At 44.7% G+C, this 15,862-nt stretch overlaps 1 protein-coding gene across 1 annotated transcript in view; it reads right to left on the minus strand.

The window, feature by feature from the left end:
• Positions 1–521: 521 nt before the first annotated feature.
• LOC311137005 (FYVE, RhoGEF and PH domain-containing protein 6-like) overlaps positions 522–15,862 on the minus strand; it is a gene marked incomplete at both ends in the record, with an annotated part of 43,839 nt that continues 28,498 nt past the window's right edge. Inside the window, 12 exon segments of the mRNA XM_084171333.1 lie at positions 522–558; positions 794–948; positions 4,792–4,920; positions 5,106–5,200; positions 5,824–5,929; positions 6,197–6,316; positions 6,318–6,356; positions 6,588–6,690; positions 13,942–14,021; positions 15,028–15,111; positions 15,303–15,443; positions 15,535–15,593. Of these exon segments, the coding sequence (XP_084027459.1) occupies positions 522–558; positions 794–948; positions 4,792–4,920; positions 5,106–5,200; positions 5,824–5,929; positions 6,197–6,316; positions 6,318–6,356; positions 6,588–6,690; positions 13,942–14,021; positions 15,028–15,111; positions 15,303–15,443; positions 15,535–15,593 (1,148 nt within the window).

Below are 15,862 nucleotides of genomic sequence, written 5' to 3' on the forward strand. Positions count from 1 at the left end.
GGACAGCTGTCATCAAGGCAAAGGGTGGCTAATTTGAAGAATCAAAAATAAATGTATAAGATATTTTTTGATTTGATTAACACTTGTTTGGTTACTACATGATTCCATATGTGTTATGTCATAGTTTTGATGTCTTCACTATTATTCTACAATGTAGAAAATAGTAAAAATAAAGAAAAACCCATGAATGAGTAGGTGTGTTCAAACTTTTGACTGGTACTATATATATACACATACACACACACACACACACACACTTACAGGGGTCCTCAAATTCTAAATCAAATAGCTATATGATCCTTTGTATGGCCATCTTTAAACAATTCCATAGGTTAGCTTAGTAGAAACCCAGCCCCAGGCACTTAGACGTATCCTTCATTGGGGGTTTAGGTATGCTTGTGTCAGCAATTGATGCCTATCCAAATAATATTCACATTATCATACTTGGAGTGACACAGCCACACCTTCATAATGTCACTGCTTAGATACAGTTCATCAACTGCAGGTACAGAGAATGATGGTCAGAGCACCATGGCTTCCTTGAATGCATCTATCCATCTGTCAAAGACCAATAACATACAGTTAATATCACATATGTGCAAAATCATTGTTGAGAGTAAGAGTTAGAAAACGTGTAATCAATCATAATTTAGAGCAGCACTAATATGGTGATTTGTCTCTCAGATATAAAGTGAAAGTGTTATACTTGTGTTCATACAGCTCTCCCCCAATTCCCCAACCCTTGGCCTTGAATCAATAGCATCAAATGATTGGCATTCACTTCATACTCTACCTTTGGGTGGTTTGGCGGTCATCGGCCTTGAAAACATAGTGCAGAGTGTTTTTGTGGTAGAGCTTGAACTTCTGCTTCTGAACAGGCCCGGGCCCCTCTTTCTCATCTTTCAACATGAAGCCTAGCAATGGCTGGCTCTCCAGCGCTGCCACATCCTACAACACACAGGAGAAACCAAGAGAGAGACAGAGGTTGGATTTTGGTAAGTTCAACACAAACACAATTTCCTTCTGGAATTTTGTCACAAAATGTATTTGTAGATATGAAGTAAGCCGCGCACACACGGGGGAGAAATCAACTGAATTTCTACAAGCTTTCTTTGGCCCAGCACCCCTTAACAAGAGATGGGTGTTTGATATGTATTTACATTTTAGTCATGTAGCAGATGCTCTTATCCAGAGCGACTTACAGTTAAGTGCATTCATCTTAAGATATCTTGGTGGGAAAACCACATATCACAGTCATAGTAAGTACATCAGCAAAGTACAAGTAGCTATCAGCAAAGTCAGAGCTTGTAAGAAAAAAAAGAAAGTAAAGTGTGAGTGAAAGCTTCAGGGAGAAGCTGGTTCCACCATTGGAGTGCCAGGACAGAGAAGAGCTTGGACTGGGCTGAGCGGTAGCTGCCCTCCTTTAGGGCCAAGAGACCAGAGGTAGCAGAACGGAGTGCTCCGGTTGAGGTGTAGGCTTTGAGCATAGCCTGAAGGTAGGGAGGGGCAGTTCCTCCTGCTGCTCCGTAGGCAGTTACCATGGTCTTGTAGTGGATGCGAGCTTCAACTGGAAGCCAGTGGAGTGTGCGGAAGAGTGGGGTGACGGGAGAACTTGGGAAGGTTAAACACCAGTTGGGCTGCAAGGTTCTGGATAAGTTACAGGAGTTTAATGGCAAAAACGGGGAGCCCAGCCAACAGCGAGTTGCAGTAGTTCAGACGGGAGATGACAAGTGCCTGGACTAGTGTATAGAGAGAAGAGGAGAGGGTCTAGAACCGAGCCCTGGGGGACACCAGTCGTGACAGTATGTGGTGCAAAAAAAACAAAACAGGGGAGACTGAAGTACTAACACTAATTGCTAACTGCCTTGCAAAAGTGAAGAGCACACCTCCCAGTACTAATTGCTGATTGCCTTGGACAGGAGAAACCACTCTCTCTCCAATACAGCCACTGATTACAAAAAAAAACAGTCACAAATTGCCCTGCCCCTTAATCCTGGTTGACGTGTCAACAATCATCTTCAAGTTAACCCTCGAGTAAATTTCTGCGGCCCCGCAGCAATCTAATTAGCATAATACAAACATCTGTCTGTTTAAGATAGAGATGTTTTTTTGTTTGGACTGCGCCTCAATCCACCGCATCCGCCGATATCGGCCTTCCACATCTGCGGTGAAATGTGGCCACAGTGGTGTTTGTCAGAGGAATCCCGAAAATCTGTCTTCTCATGGAAACGTCTGTAGCATCCGAAAGGTGAGACTCTCACGAAAATGTTGATGGAGAATATATTATCTATTATGCGCATTTGCTTACATTATTAAAAACTATGGAGGCCTTGACAGCAGAAAGTTCTCAGAAACAACCACAATTGCCACATTGTCTTTAGACATGTCTCGTTTTACTGTCTGACACCTCACCCCCTGATACTGAGTTCGTGGGAAGACAGGATTAGGAAGAATACTTTGTTGTTGCTAGGGCAAGTTCAGGGTCAGGGGTAAACATCACGCTATGGGAAGGGAGTGCTAGTATAAAAAGCAGAGATTGTTTTAGACACTTTGCAGAACTTTTGAAGAGCTATACAAATCCTGTTGACTCTGTATTAACTTCTGCCTGCAATTGCAAAACTAAAGATCTTTTACATATACTCAGAAGCCGTCGTCTGTGTCATTTTCAAAAGTTTGTTTAAGAATAAGAGAATATCAGCACTGTGCAAAGAACCCTCAACAATGTCTATGGTTTTGCTCTACAACCCCCACATGCGTCACAAGACTCACCTGAAGGTAAACCCGGTACCAGTAAAAAAAAAAAATGAATGGGTGTATATGTGGAAGTAGTTTAGTGCTTAAAAAATAGATTAAATGTGTCCAAAAATGTGTGATAGTTTCTTAAATCTCTCAGCTATAGGACAGACACTTCAAAACAAACGTCATTTTTATATATTTTTTGACTATTTTTCCATGTATGAATCTGTTGTCCAATGCGTTTCTATGGGCTAATAGCAAAATTCAATGTTTCCTAAAAAAATAATTATATATCTTTCTTTATACAGTGAGGGAAAAAAGTATTTGATCCCCTGCTGATTTTGTACGTTTGCCCACTGACAAAGAAATGATCAGTCTATAATTATAATGGTAGGTTTATTTGAACAGTGAGAGACAGAATAACAACAAAATAATCCAGAAAAACGCATGTCAAAAATGTTATAAATTGATTTCCATTTTAATGAGGGAAATAAGTATTTGACCCCCTCTCAATCAGAAAGATTTCTGGCTCCCAGGTGTCTTTTATACAGGTAACGAGCTGAGATTAGGAGCACACTCTTAAAGGGAGTGCTCCTAATCTCACCTTGTTACCTGTATAAAAGACACCTGTCCACAGAAGCAATCAATCAATCAGATTCCAAACTCTCCACCATGGCCAAGACCAAAGAGCTCTCCAAGGATGTCAGAGACAAGATTGTAGACCTACACAAGGCTGGAATGGGCTACAAGACCATCGCCAAGCAGCTTGGTGAGAAGGTGACAACAGTTGGTGCGATTATTCGCAAATGGAAGAAACACAAAATAACTGTCAATCTCCCTCGGCATGGGGCTCCATGCAAGATCTCACCTTGTGGAGTTGCAGTGATCATGAGAACGATGAGGAATCAGCCCAGAACTACACGGGAGGATCTTGTCAATGATCTCAAGGCAGCTGGGACCATAGTCACCAAGAAAACAATTGGTAACACACTACGCCGTGAAGGACTGAAATCCTGCAGCGCCCGCAAGGTCCCCCTGCTCAAGAAAGCACATATACATGCCCGTCTGAAGTTTGCCAATGAACATCTGAATGATTCAGAGGAGAAATGGGTGAAAGTGTTGTGGTCAGATGAAACCAAAATGGAGCTCTTTGGCATCAACTCAACTCAGCGTGTTTGGAGGAGGAGGAATGCTGCCTATGACCCCAAGAACACCATCCCCACCGTCAAACATGGAGGTGGAAACATTATGCTTTGGGGGTGTTTTTCTGCTAAGGGGACAGGACAACTTCACAGCATCAAAGGGACGATGGACGGGGCCATGTACCGTCGAATCTTGGGTGAGAACCTCCTTCCCTCAGCCAGGGCATTGAAAATGGGTCATGGATGGGTATTCCAGCATGACAATTACCCAAAACACACGGCCAAGGCAACAAAGGAGTGGCTCAAGAAGAAGCACATTAAGGTCCTGGAGTGGCCTAGCCAGTCTCCAGACCTTAATCCCATAGAAAATCTGTGGAGGGAGCTGAAGGTTCGAGTTGCCAAACGTCAGCACCAGAACCTTAATGACTTGGAGAAGATCTGCAAAGAGGAGTGGGACAAAATCCCTCCTGAGATGTGTGCAAACCTGGTGGCCAACTACAAGAAACGTCGGACCTCTGTGATTGCCAACAAGGGTTTTGCCACCAAGTACTAAGTCATGTTTTGCAGAGGGGTCAAATACATATTTCCCTCATTAAAATGCAAATCAATTTATAACATTTTTGACATGCGTTTTTCTGGATTTTTGTTTTGTCATTCTGTCTCTCACTGTTCAAATAAACCTACCGTTAAAATTATAGACTGATCATTTCTTTGTCAGTGGGCAAACGTACAAAATCAGCAGGGGATCAAATACTTTTTTCCCTCACTGTACCTAAAGGGGTCCTAAAATTCAAAATCGAATATCTTAATGATCCTTGGGATGACCATCTTAAAACAATTCCATATGTTAGCTTAGTAGACCCCTCCCCCAGATGAAGTTGCAATATAATAAACAGCAGACAGCAGCACCTACCTCACTGGCAGCGTACGTATACAGGACCTTGTTCTTGATGACGAACCAGAGCCTCTTCCCCTGTTTCTTATTGCCCTTTGACCTCTGGAGATAGCCACTCATGGAGGAGTTGTCTGTGTTGGCCGACACCTGAAACACACAATGATCATGGAATAAGACCACTGACTCTATCCAGAGGGACAGTCAGAGGTTTTTAAACAACCACATATTACAATCATTGCAAGTATAACCTTTTTCAAAATAGCCACTATGATTAATATCAGTATCAGATATCAGCAATACGGTAGGATCTGATGGAGCTGTAGACTAGTCACCTCCTTGAGGCCAGCAGGGATCCTCTTTGTTTTCCTGGTGAACGTAAAGGAGGATTTTCCACCAGGGGAGAGAGTTGTAGACAGGGCCTGCTCACCTGGAAAAGGGAAGAGACAAAATACATGTCCATAATCACTGGGCCTAAATGTATACAGTGTTCTTCAGCATGTCATTTCTCATGTACAAATAAAGTAAATACAGCAATCAATGAATCACTGTTTGGAAGCAAGATCTATTCTAATCTGTACTGTTGTCCATCCAATGATTTACTGGACATGTACTCCCTCAGATTAACTTTGACATAAATCATTGCCATGTTGAATGATGTGTGTCTGGGAAACAAGTCATTTTCTGATTAAAACAAGTGAATACATAATTTATTGACATCAAGTCATTGTTGGAGACACCGTTGGAGGCACTTATCACAAGTGCCAATCTGTAAAAAAAAAAAACGCTGTTAATTCTGCTGTTCTGTTTTGCTTGTCACCAGCAGGTTGCCAAGTACATTGCTCAGACAGCAAATGTCAAGTCTATTTTCAATGTATATTGTGGTTGACAGTAGCCTGTCAATTAAAGGATGATCATGGTGACCCTACGTGAATAGAAGCAAATCAGACTGGGCAGTGGTAACCTCATCCCGTATGGCATGAACACAAGATAGAGGCTAGGGCAGTAGGCCCTCTACTGTGTACCTGTGTGTTACATGGAGGCAGGACTTACTTCTCTGCTGCTGTAGAATGATGAAGCACTTATCACACACTCTGGCCAGCTGGTTCTTCAGATACTCCAGACAGTGTTTGTTGGAGGAGCATGACTGGCACACCACCTACAGGTAGGTGTTATATAAACATGATTATTATAGCATAATAAACATACACAGAAACCAAAAGGTTTAAAAAAGGTTTCATTGTTCAAACATAAACCAGTGGTAGTATGGTACAGCAACAAATCACACCCTTTCTTAATGAGTTTGTGTGGAAACTTTCAATCCACAGAGGCATACGTTTTGTGGTCCCAGTGGAAGTCGCTCCCTCATCCATAGAGATACAATATAATAATGTTTCTAATGTTTTTATTTAATTCTGCCCCTCACCTTTCCACAGGCTCGGCAGTGATGTCGTCTCCAGGTGAGAGTGAACTCACAGGTACAAATCATACACATGGTGGCCCTTGGGTCTGGAATCCAAATAGGGGCCTTAGAACCAAGGGGGGGGGGGGGGGGGGGGGGCACTGCTACTGTCCTCAGACCCAGTCTGCACATAGAATATAATTGAATAAAATTGAACAGAATAGACACTTTATTGCCCAATTTGTGAGAAACAGAAATCTGTCTTCTGCCAATCTCCACACCTCTGTAATACCTTACTCAAAGCCTGCAGGTACTGTATAATGCACTATGATGCAGTTATAATGCATTATATGACTTGTCATGAGCATGTATGACCCCTTATAGTGTCTTATTATCATCATCATCTCATCAGTACCTCCTCCAGCATCTTGCTAGAGATGAAGGAGATCTTCTTCCTGGTATAGTCATTGATCGCCATGGAGATGGCCTTAAGCCAATCATCTCTCTCCACCGCAGAACTACAGAAGAAGAAGACAGGACAGAAAGTGTCAGTGTACTGCTGGACCAGACAGGACAGGAAATGGTTATATCTACTGCAAGGGTAAGTTGATATGAGCAACTGATAAATGAATGTGACAGGATACCATATTTTGTGTCCGTGTTTCTTATGGGACAAAGTAACTAATGAGTAGTTACATGAATACATTAGCGAAAGTAGAGAACATTTATTCAGAATTTCGGACGTTTAACACATATGCACTATAACAAGTGTGAATGGTTCCCTTTCAGTCAGTCAACTTCGGTTCAACATACTATGGGGAGTTGCACCCTTGCGACTTCGATAAAAGGAACAAAAATCCCAACTGACAAGGCCAATGAAATCCGTGCCTCACTGGAAGCCCCACCTTCCACATGTGATAAGCTCGGAAATTCCTTAAATTATTCCGCTCTTCACCTCGGTGTGAACAGGAACGATGCACGCTACTAAAACAAACAATTAGAACACAAAACTGTCTTACGTTGCGCCAACTAAACTGTCCCTTAGTGGTAGAGCGTGCTCACCCCCTGGACGTTGTGTGCTGAAGTTTGTATGGTTCTGATAAGTTTCCTAATCACAAACAATTAGTTATTCTTCTGATTGCTTGGCCTGGCTAGAGCAATAAGTAAGATGGCTAACGCGACCAAAACGACGAAGGCTATCAAGCTAGGTTCGGGTTCACGACCATGCCCCAATGTTTTGGATTGGGTCGTTGGTCGGGTCAAATCTCTCCCGGCTCCTGTGTGCTCTGTTGCCGGTTACGGTAGGCTCCTCGAAGAGAGAGGGCAACCAGGTTCAGTGGGTATCCCCCCGCCGCCTGTGTCTGCCTTGGTTAAGCACCGCTTGCCTCTCTTCCCAGACTTATTGATGGAGGGCCCAGGTCCCACTTCGGTGATCTGGTCCTGCGTAGACTTTCGAGACCAGGCTAGCTAACAAGCGCTGCATAGCGTGCTAGCCAGGTTAGCTAACTTGCCAAGGCGAGCAGGCTACTATTAGTTATTCTGGTTTCCTAACTGTGGAATTGCTTGGGTAGCTCTCTTGTTTAGTATACGCAGCTAGCATTAAGTCGCTTGGTTATTCTAAATGGACTGTGCTGTGCTCAAAGAGGCAAGCTAGGCTAGCTTAGACTAGTAGCCTCATTGCTAACGTCGGCTATCATGCATAACATCTGGCGAATGAAGCTTTCTGGCTTTCCCCCGGTGTTATGGCAATCCCATTCCTATTTCCAATTCCTGGAGTTGGAGGGAGTGCGTGCATCTCCGATGAGGAAGCAGCCTCCGAGCAGTTGGCTCGGGTAACCCCGGAGCAAATTAAATCAAATAGTATTTGTCACATGCGCCGAATACAACAGGTGTAGACCTTAAAATGAAATGCTTACTTACGAGCCCTTAACCAACAATGCAGAGCTTTAAAAAAGTAAGTAAGATACATTTGCTAAATAAACTAAAGGGAAAATAGTAACACAATAAAAATAAATAGGATATATACAGTAGAAGTTGGAGTCATTAAAACCAGTTTTTCAACCACTCCACAAATGTCTTGTTAACAAACGATAGTTTTGGCAAACTATCTACTTTGTGCATGACACAAGTAATTTTTCCAACAATTGTTTACAGACAGATTATTTCACTTATAATTCACTGTATCACAATTCCAGTGGGTCAAAAGTTTACATACACTTAGGTGACTGTGCCTTTAAACAGCTTGGAAAATTCAGGGAAATGATGTCATGGCTTTAGAAGCTTCTGGTAGGCTAATTGACATAATTTGAGTCAATTGGAGGTGTACCTGTGGAGGTATTTCAAGGCCTACCTTCAAACTCAGTGCCTCTTTGCTTGACATCATGGGAAAATCAAAAGAAATCAGCCAAGACAAATTGTAGACCTCCACTAGTCTGGTTCATCCTTGGGAGCAATTTCCAAACGCCTGAAGGTACCACGTTTATCTGTACAAACAATAGTACGCAAGTATAAACACCATGGGACCACGCAGCCGTCATACCGCTCAGGAAGGAGACGCGTTCTGTCTCCTAGAGATTAACGTATTTGGTGCGAAAAGTGCAAATCAATTCCAGAACAACAGCAAAGGACCTTGTGAAGATGCTGGAGGAAACAGGTACAAAGTATCTATATCCACAGTAAAACGAGTCCTATATCGACATAACCTGAAAGGCCGCTCAGCAAGGAAGAAGCCACTGCTCCAAAACCACCATAAAAAAGCCAGACTAAGGTTTGCAACTGCACATGGGGACAAAGATCGTACTTTTTGGAGAAATGTCCTCTGGTCTGATGAAACACAAATAGAACTGTTTGGCCATAATGTCCATCGCTATGTTTGTAGGAAAACGGGGGTCACTTGCAAGTCGAAGAACACCATCCCAACCGTGAAGCACGGGGGTGGCAGCATCATGCTGTGGGGGTGCTTTGCTGCAGGAGGGACTGGTGCACTTCACAAAATAGATGGCATCATGAGGAAGGAAAATTATGTGGATATATTGAAGCAACATCTCAAGACATCAGTCAGGAAGTTAAAGCTTGGTCGCAAACGGGTCTTCCAAATGGACAATGACCCCAAGCATACTTCCAAAGTTGTGGCAAAATGGCTTAAGGACAACAAAGTCAAGGTATTGGAGTGGCTATCACAAAGCCATGACCTCAATCCTATTGAAAATGTGTGGGCAGAACTGAAAAAGCGTGTGCGAGCAAGGAGGCTTACAAACCTGACTCAGTTACACCAGCTCTGTCAGAAAGAATGTGCCAAAATTCACCCAACTTATTGTGGGCAGCTTGTGGAAGGCTACCCGAAACGTTTGACCCAAGTTAAACAATTTAAAGGCAATGCTACCAAATACTAATTGAGTGTATGTAAACTTCTGACCCACTGGGAATGTGATGAAATAAATAAAAGCTGAAATAATTAATTCTCTCTACTTTTATTCTGACATTTCACATTCTTAAAATAAAGTTGTGATCCTAACTGACCTAAGACAGGGAATTTTTACTAGGTTAAATATCAGGAATTGTGAAAAAGCGAGTTTAAATGTATTTGGCTAAGGTGTATGTAAACTTCCGACTTCAACTGTACAAGGGGTATTGACCCGGTACCGAGTCAATGTGCTGGGGGGTACGAGGTAGTTGAGGTAATATGTACATGTAGGTAGGGGCAAAGTGACTATGCATAGATAATAAACAGAGGGACCTTAGCACGTATCCGAGCGACCAGTGCGCCCCTCCACAAAAACATGATGTCAGTACCCCCACGTTTGGTTACGGCCAAACGGGGTGCTACGTCAGCCATTGACGGAGCCCCCTATGTCCATAAGGGGCCGGGCTTCATCCACACTATACAGACTTGTGGAAGCGCAACTTAGGTTGGAAGCTTGTCCATGTTTAATACTCCCTCTGTTACATACACTACATGGCCAAAAGTATTAGTGGATTCGGCTATTTCAGCCACACCCGTTTTCAGCCACACCTGACAGGTGTATAAAATCCAGCACACAGCCATGCAATCTCCATAGACAAACATTGTCAGTAGAATGGCCTGTGTTGAAGAGCTCAGTGACTTTCAACGTGGCATCGTCATAGGATGCCACCTTTCCAACAAGTCAGTTCATAAAATGTCTGGCCTGCTAGAGCTGCCACGGTCAACTGTAAGTGCTGTTATTGTGAAGTGGAAGCGTCAAGGTGCAACAACGGCTCAGCCGCGAAGTGGTAGGCCACACAAGCTCACAGAACAGGACCGCCGAGTGCTGAAAATCGTCTGTCCTCGGTTGCAACAAGCACTACCGAGTTCCAAACTGCCTCTGGAAGCAATGTCAGCACAAGAGCTGTTCATCAGGAGCTTTATGAAACGGGTTTCCATGTCGAGTAGCCTAAGATCACCATGCGCAATGCCAAGCGTCGGCTGGAGGGGTGTAAAGATCGCCACCATTGGACTCTGGAGCAGTGGAAACGTGTTCCCTGGAGTGATGAATCACGCTTCACCATCTGGCAGTCCGACAGACTAATCTGGGTTTGGCGGATGCCAGGGGAACGTACCTGCCCCAATGCATAATGCCAACTGTAAAGTTTGGTGGAGGAGGAATAATGGTCTGGGGCTGTTTTTCATGGTTCGGGCTCCTTAGTTCCAGTGAAGGGAAATCTTAACGCTACAGCATACAATGACATTCTAGACGATTCCATGCTTAGAAGTTTGTGGCAACAGTTTGGGGCCCTTTCCTGTTTCGACATGACAATGCCCCCCTGCACAAAGCGAGGTCCATACAGAAATGGGTTTGTCGAGATCGGTGTGGAAGAACTTGACTGGCCTGCACAGAGCCCTGACCTCAACCCCATCGAACACCTTTGGGATGAATTGGAACGCCGACTTCGAGCCAGGCCTAATCGCCCAACATCAGTGCCCAACCTAAATAATGCTTGTGGCTGAATGGACGCAATTCCCTGCAGCAATGTTCCAACATCTATTGGAAAGCCTTCCCAGAAGAGTGGAGGCTGTTATAGCAACAAAGGGGGGACCAACTCCATATTAATGACCATTATTTTGGAATGAGAGGTTCGTCGATTAGGTGTCGACCTACTTTTTGACATGTAGTGTAAATCTCCCCAGGGTGAGAGTAAGGAGTTGGGCGATTCACTCTGTCCACAAGGGGGCACTCCTCCCCATAGGTGGCACATTACTGGGATTCATTGCCGATTCCTGCCAGCAGCTCACTAGTCCCTATGAGGTGCTTAGTGATAGAGTTTATGGGTTCTATAAACAATTGGTTTTATTCCTGGTAATTAGATTAAATTACAAATCGTACAGAGCTGTCTGTCCCTTTTCCAGCTGTGTTACAAGGTTCTGTGGCACCGGTACCTATGACTGGTGGGCATGATAACCTTCATGATAGCGTTTTTTCCCTGAGTCTATTTTTAAACGTGTGCGGTACAGCGCTGGGTGCCGGGACGCATCTTACTGCCTAAACTGAGTGAGGCTTGATGGGACAGAAGTGGCGCATAAACACAGTTGTCAACCCAAAGTTCAAGTGATCATCGGTGTTAAAAGTGTTGCGTCTCCCACATATGGGTTCAATGGAAAGTGTTCCTTCTCCACATCCAGACACATGGTGGTCGAGAAGAACCAATCTCTCCCTGTCCACAATGTGGCGTCCCACTCCTTCAGATGGCAATTGACGGGAGGCTCGTTCTCTGCTCGAACCAACGGCTTGCATGTGCAGTGTTGCTCTGGATCGTGTGAATAGTGACGTCAGGGTACAATTTGTTGCGCGTCCCCCACACTCCTGCGGGGTCATCACATCGACTGGTCCCGAGGCCTCCGTTTTGAGTGAGGGAATATTCCGTCTCCAGAAACAGGCAATCGGAGTGGTTTCTATGTCGGCTCCAGGACGGCTGGTACAGCCGGTAAATCCTGGTTCCTAAAAGGGGTCGGGACTTTACGCCCCGTTCTAGATCTATGGGTCCTCAGCAAGCACGTAAGAGTCTATGAATTCAGAATGCTTACGAGCCGCCGGCTATTACAGTTGACGGTCTGGGGGAAAGCAGTGTTACACGCATACGTGCTGGTGTCCCATACTCAGTCTCTAGGCTTCATAGGAAACCAGAAAATTAGCTGTCTGACTCCATCTCAGCGCATTCCGTTTCTGGGACTCGAGTTCGACTCACTCTGGCTCTGATTAACCAAATCTCAGCTGGGTGTTTTCGCCAGTGCCTAGGTCTACTGGGGATGATGGCTTCTGTGATAGAAGCCGTTCGCCTGGGGCTATTGTTGCTGCGGCCTTTCCAGTGCTGAGTGCAAGTTGCTCACCTAGATGCATTTCACAGCCTAAACCGATCGCTTTTGGTGTACCCATAGAGCCTACAGGGTCTGGCCCAGTGGTGGCACCCACTGCTATTGTCAGGGGGCCTCCCATGAGTTGAGTTGTAACACGCAGGGTGATCACAACAGACACATCCCCCCTAGGGTGGGGTGCACTGTACGATGGCAGCTCAATTCGGGGTGTATGGACAGTGGCGCGGAGCACACTGCATATCAATTACCTGACGCTCCTAAAATGATGAAATAACACATATGGAATCATTTAGTAACCAAAAAAGTGTTAAAGAAATCAAAATATATTTTATATTTGAGATTCTTCAAATAGCCACCCTTTGCCTTGATGACAGCTTTGCACACTCTTGGCATTCTCTCAACCAGCTTCACCTGGAAAGCTTTTCCAACAGTCTTGAAGTAGTTCCAACGTATGCTGAGCACTTGTTGGCTGCTTTTCCTTCACTCTGCCGTAAGACTCATCCCAAACCATCTCAATTGGGTTGAGGTCGGGGGATTGTGGAGGCCAGGTCATCTGATGCAGCACTCCACCACTCTCCTTCTTTGTCAAATAGCCCTTACACAGCCTGCTCGTGTTTCTTGGCCTGCGCAGGTCTCTTCTTATTATTGGTGTCCTTTAGTAGTGGATTCTTTGCAGCAATTCGACCATGAAGACCTGATTCACACAGTCCCCTCTGAACAGATGATGTTGAGATGTGTCTGTGACTTGAACTCTGTGAAGCATTTATTTGGGCTGCAATTTCTGAGGCTGGTAACTCTAATGAACTTATCCTCTGCAGCAGAGGTAACTCTGGGTCTTCCATTCTAGTGGCGGTCCTCATGAGAGCCAGTTTCATCATAGCACTTGATGGTTTTTGGGACTGCACTTGAAGAAAAAGTTCTTGAAATGTTCCGTATTGACTGACCTTCATGTCTTAAAGTAATGATGGACTGTCGTTTCTATTTGCTTATTTGAGCTGTTCTTGACATAATATGGACTTGGTCTTTTACCAAATAGGGCTATCTTCTGTATACCCCCCTACCTTGTCACAACACAACTGATTGGCTCACACGCATTAAGAAGGAAAGCAATTCCACAAATTAACTTTTAACAAGGCACACCTGTTAATTCAAATGCATTCCAGGTGACTACCTCCTGGAGGAGGGAAACAAGGTACAACACCTGTTTGGCCCCACACTGCCCCACACGGTTTTAAACGGAATAAATTAATCCGTACCTCACGCTTATCACCTGTGGAAGACGGGGCTTCCAGTGAGGCGCAGATTTCATTGGCCTTGTCAGGCGTGATTTAAGTTCCTTTTATCAAAGCCGCAAGGATGCGACTCCCCATAGTATGTTGAACCTCATTTCCCTCCTTCAGGGAACAGTAGTTCATAGTGTAGCATAGCGTTACATTCTTACCTGCCAGAGAGTATGAAGGAGCGTTCCACACTCTCAATGGTCAGCTCATTCTGATAGGCCTCTTGGCTAGGCTTGCTCACCTGCAATTAAATTAATTGTTAACATAAAACTATTACAAGATAATATACATTCAGTGGCCAGTTTATTAGCTACACCCATCTAGTACCGGGTCAGACCACCCTTTTCCTCCAGAACAGCCTGAATTCTTTGGGGGAATGAAACGTTGCTCAATTGGTATCAAGGGATCGAACGTGTGCCAGGAAAACATTCCCCACACCATTACACCACCGCAACCAGTCTGTACCGTTGACGCCAGGCAGGATGGGGCCATGCTTACGCCAAATCCTGACTTCAGCATGACGCAACAGGAACCGGGATTCGTTGGACCAGGCGATGTTTTTCCACTCCTCAATTCTCCAGTGTTGGTGATTGCGTGCCTACTGTAGCCACTTCTTCTTGTTTTTAGCTGATAGGAGTGGAACCCGGTGTGGTTGTCTGCTGCAATAGCCCCTCCGTGATAAGGACCGAAGAGTTGTGCGTTCCGAGATGCCGTTCTGCACACCACTGTTGTACTGCGCCATTATTTGCCTGTGTGTGGCCCGCCTGTTAGCTTGCACGATTCTTGGCATTCTCCTTCGACCTCTCATCAACAAGCGGTTTTCGCCCATAGGACTGCTGCTGACTTGACGTTTTTTGTTTGTTGCACCATTCTCAGTAAACCCTTGACACTGTTGTGCGTGAAAAGCCCAGGAGGCCGGCCGTTTCTGAGATATTGGAACCAGTGCCCTGGCATCGACGATTATCATATCACGTTCAAAGTCGATTAGGTCACTCATTTTGCCCATTCTAACGTTCAATCGAACAGTAAATGAAGGGCTATCTGCCTGCTTTATATAGCAAGCCACGGCCACGTGACTCACTGTCTGTAGGAGCGAACCATCTTCGTTAACGGGGTGGTGTACCTAATAAACCGGCCACTGAGTAGTTTTGTGGTGGAAGAACATATAAAACTATGATTGAATGTGAGGTTAAAAAATGACACAGGTGCAATAGGGTGCCATTTAAGACACAATCAGGAGTTCCTACCTTCATCCCAGCCGGTGAGAGCATGTTGTTGAGTTTGAACTGTCCAGACTGAACAGGGGTGGTGTACAGCAATGTGTCGTTGAACTAGATAAAAATACAATCATTTTGTTCACTCGAATTGCTCATCAAGACACTCCATTACTCAAGAACAAACCTGTGCAGGCAGAAAGGAGGCACAACTAGGTTGACTAGGTTGACAAAACGGAAGAAAATGATCAAAGGGGCACTATCTGAATGTGCCAAATTAAGACAGGCTCATTTCATTTCCTACTCACCAGGAAGAACATCCTGGGCTGCATGACCTTCCTAGAGAGCTTCATCAGAACACCCTCTTTCAGGAACACCCTCCCAGGCAAGACGAGTTCATGGTGACCATTCAGACGGCACTGAACCTGGATCAGTTTCTGGAAGTTATCCTAAAGGAGAGAAAGATTATTATCTAATATTCAAGCAAGACTCTTAAAGCTACGGATCTTAGAGATGGGTAAATATATATATTCTTCTCACCCCCTGTTTCATGATGTCATTGGCATGGTTCGCTACCTCCTTCACTATGCCAAGGGCTGCTGTGGGTGGATATAGAGATACAGAATTAGGCTACTATTTCTGTAAAATCTGAGGAGTATTTCTATCTGTAATAAAGCCCTTTTGTGGGGGAAAAACTCATTCTGATTGGCTGGGCCCGGCTCCCGAGTGGGTGGGCCTGGCTCCCAAGTGGGTGGGCTTATGCCCTCCCAGGCCCACTCATGGTAGTACCCCTGTCCTGTGAAATCCATAGACTAGGGCCTAATGAATCTATTTCAATTGACTGATTTCCTTCTATGAACTGTAACTC

This window comes from Coregonus lavaretus (genome assembly GCF_964263955.1).
Source record: "Coregonus lavaretus genome assembly, chromosome: 11".
In the NCBI taxonomy this organism is placed as follows: Eukaryota; Metazoa; Chordata; class Actinopteri; order Salmoniformes; family Salmonidae; genus Coregonus; species Coregonus lavaretus.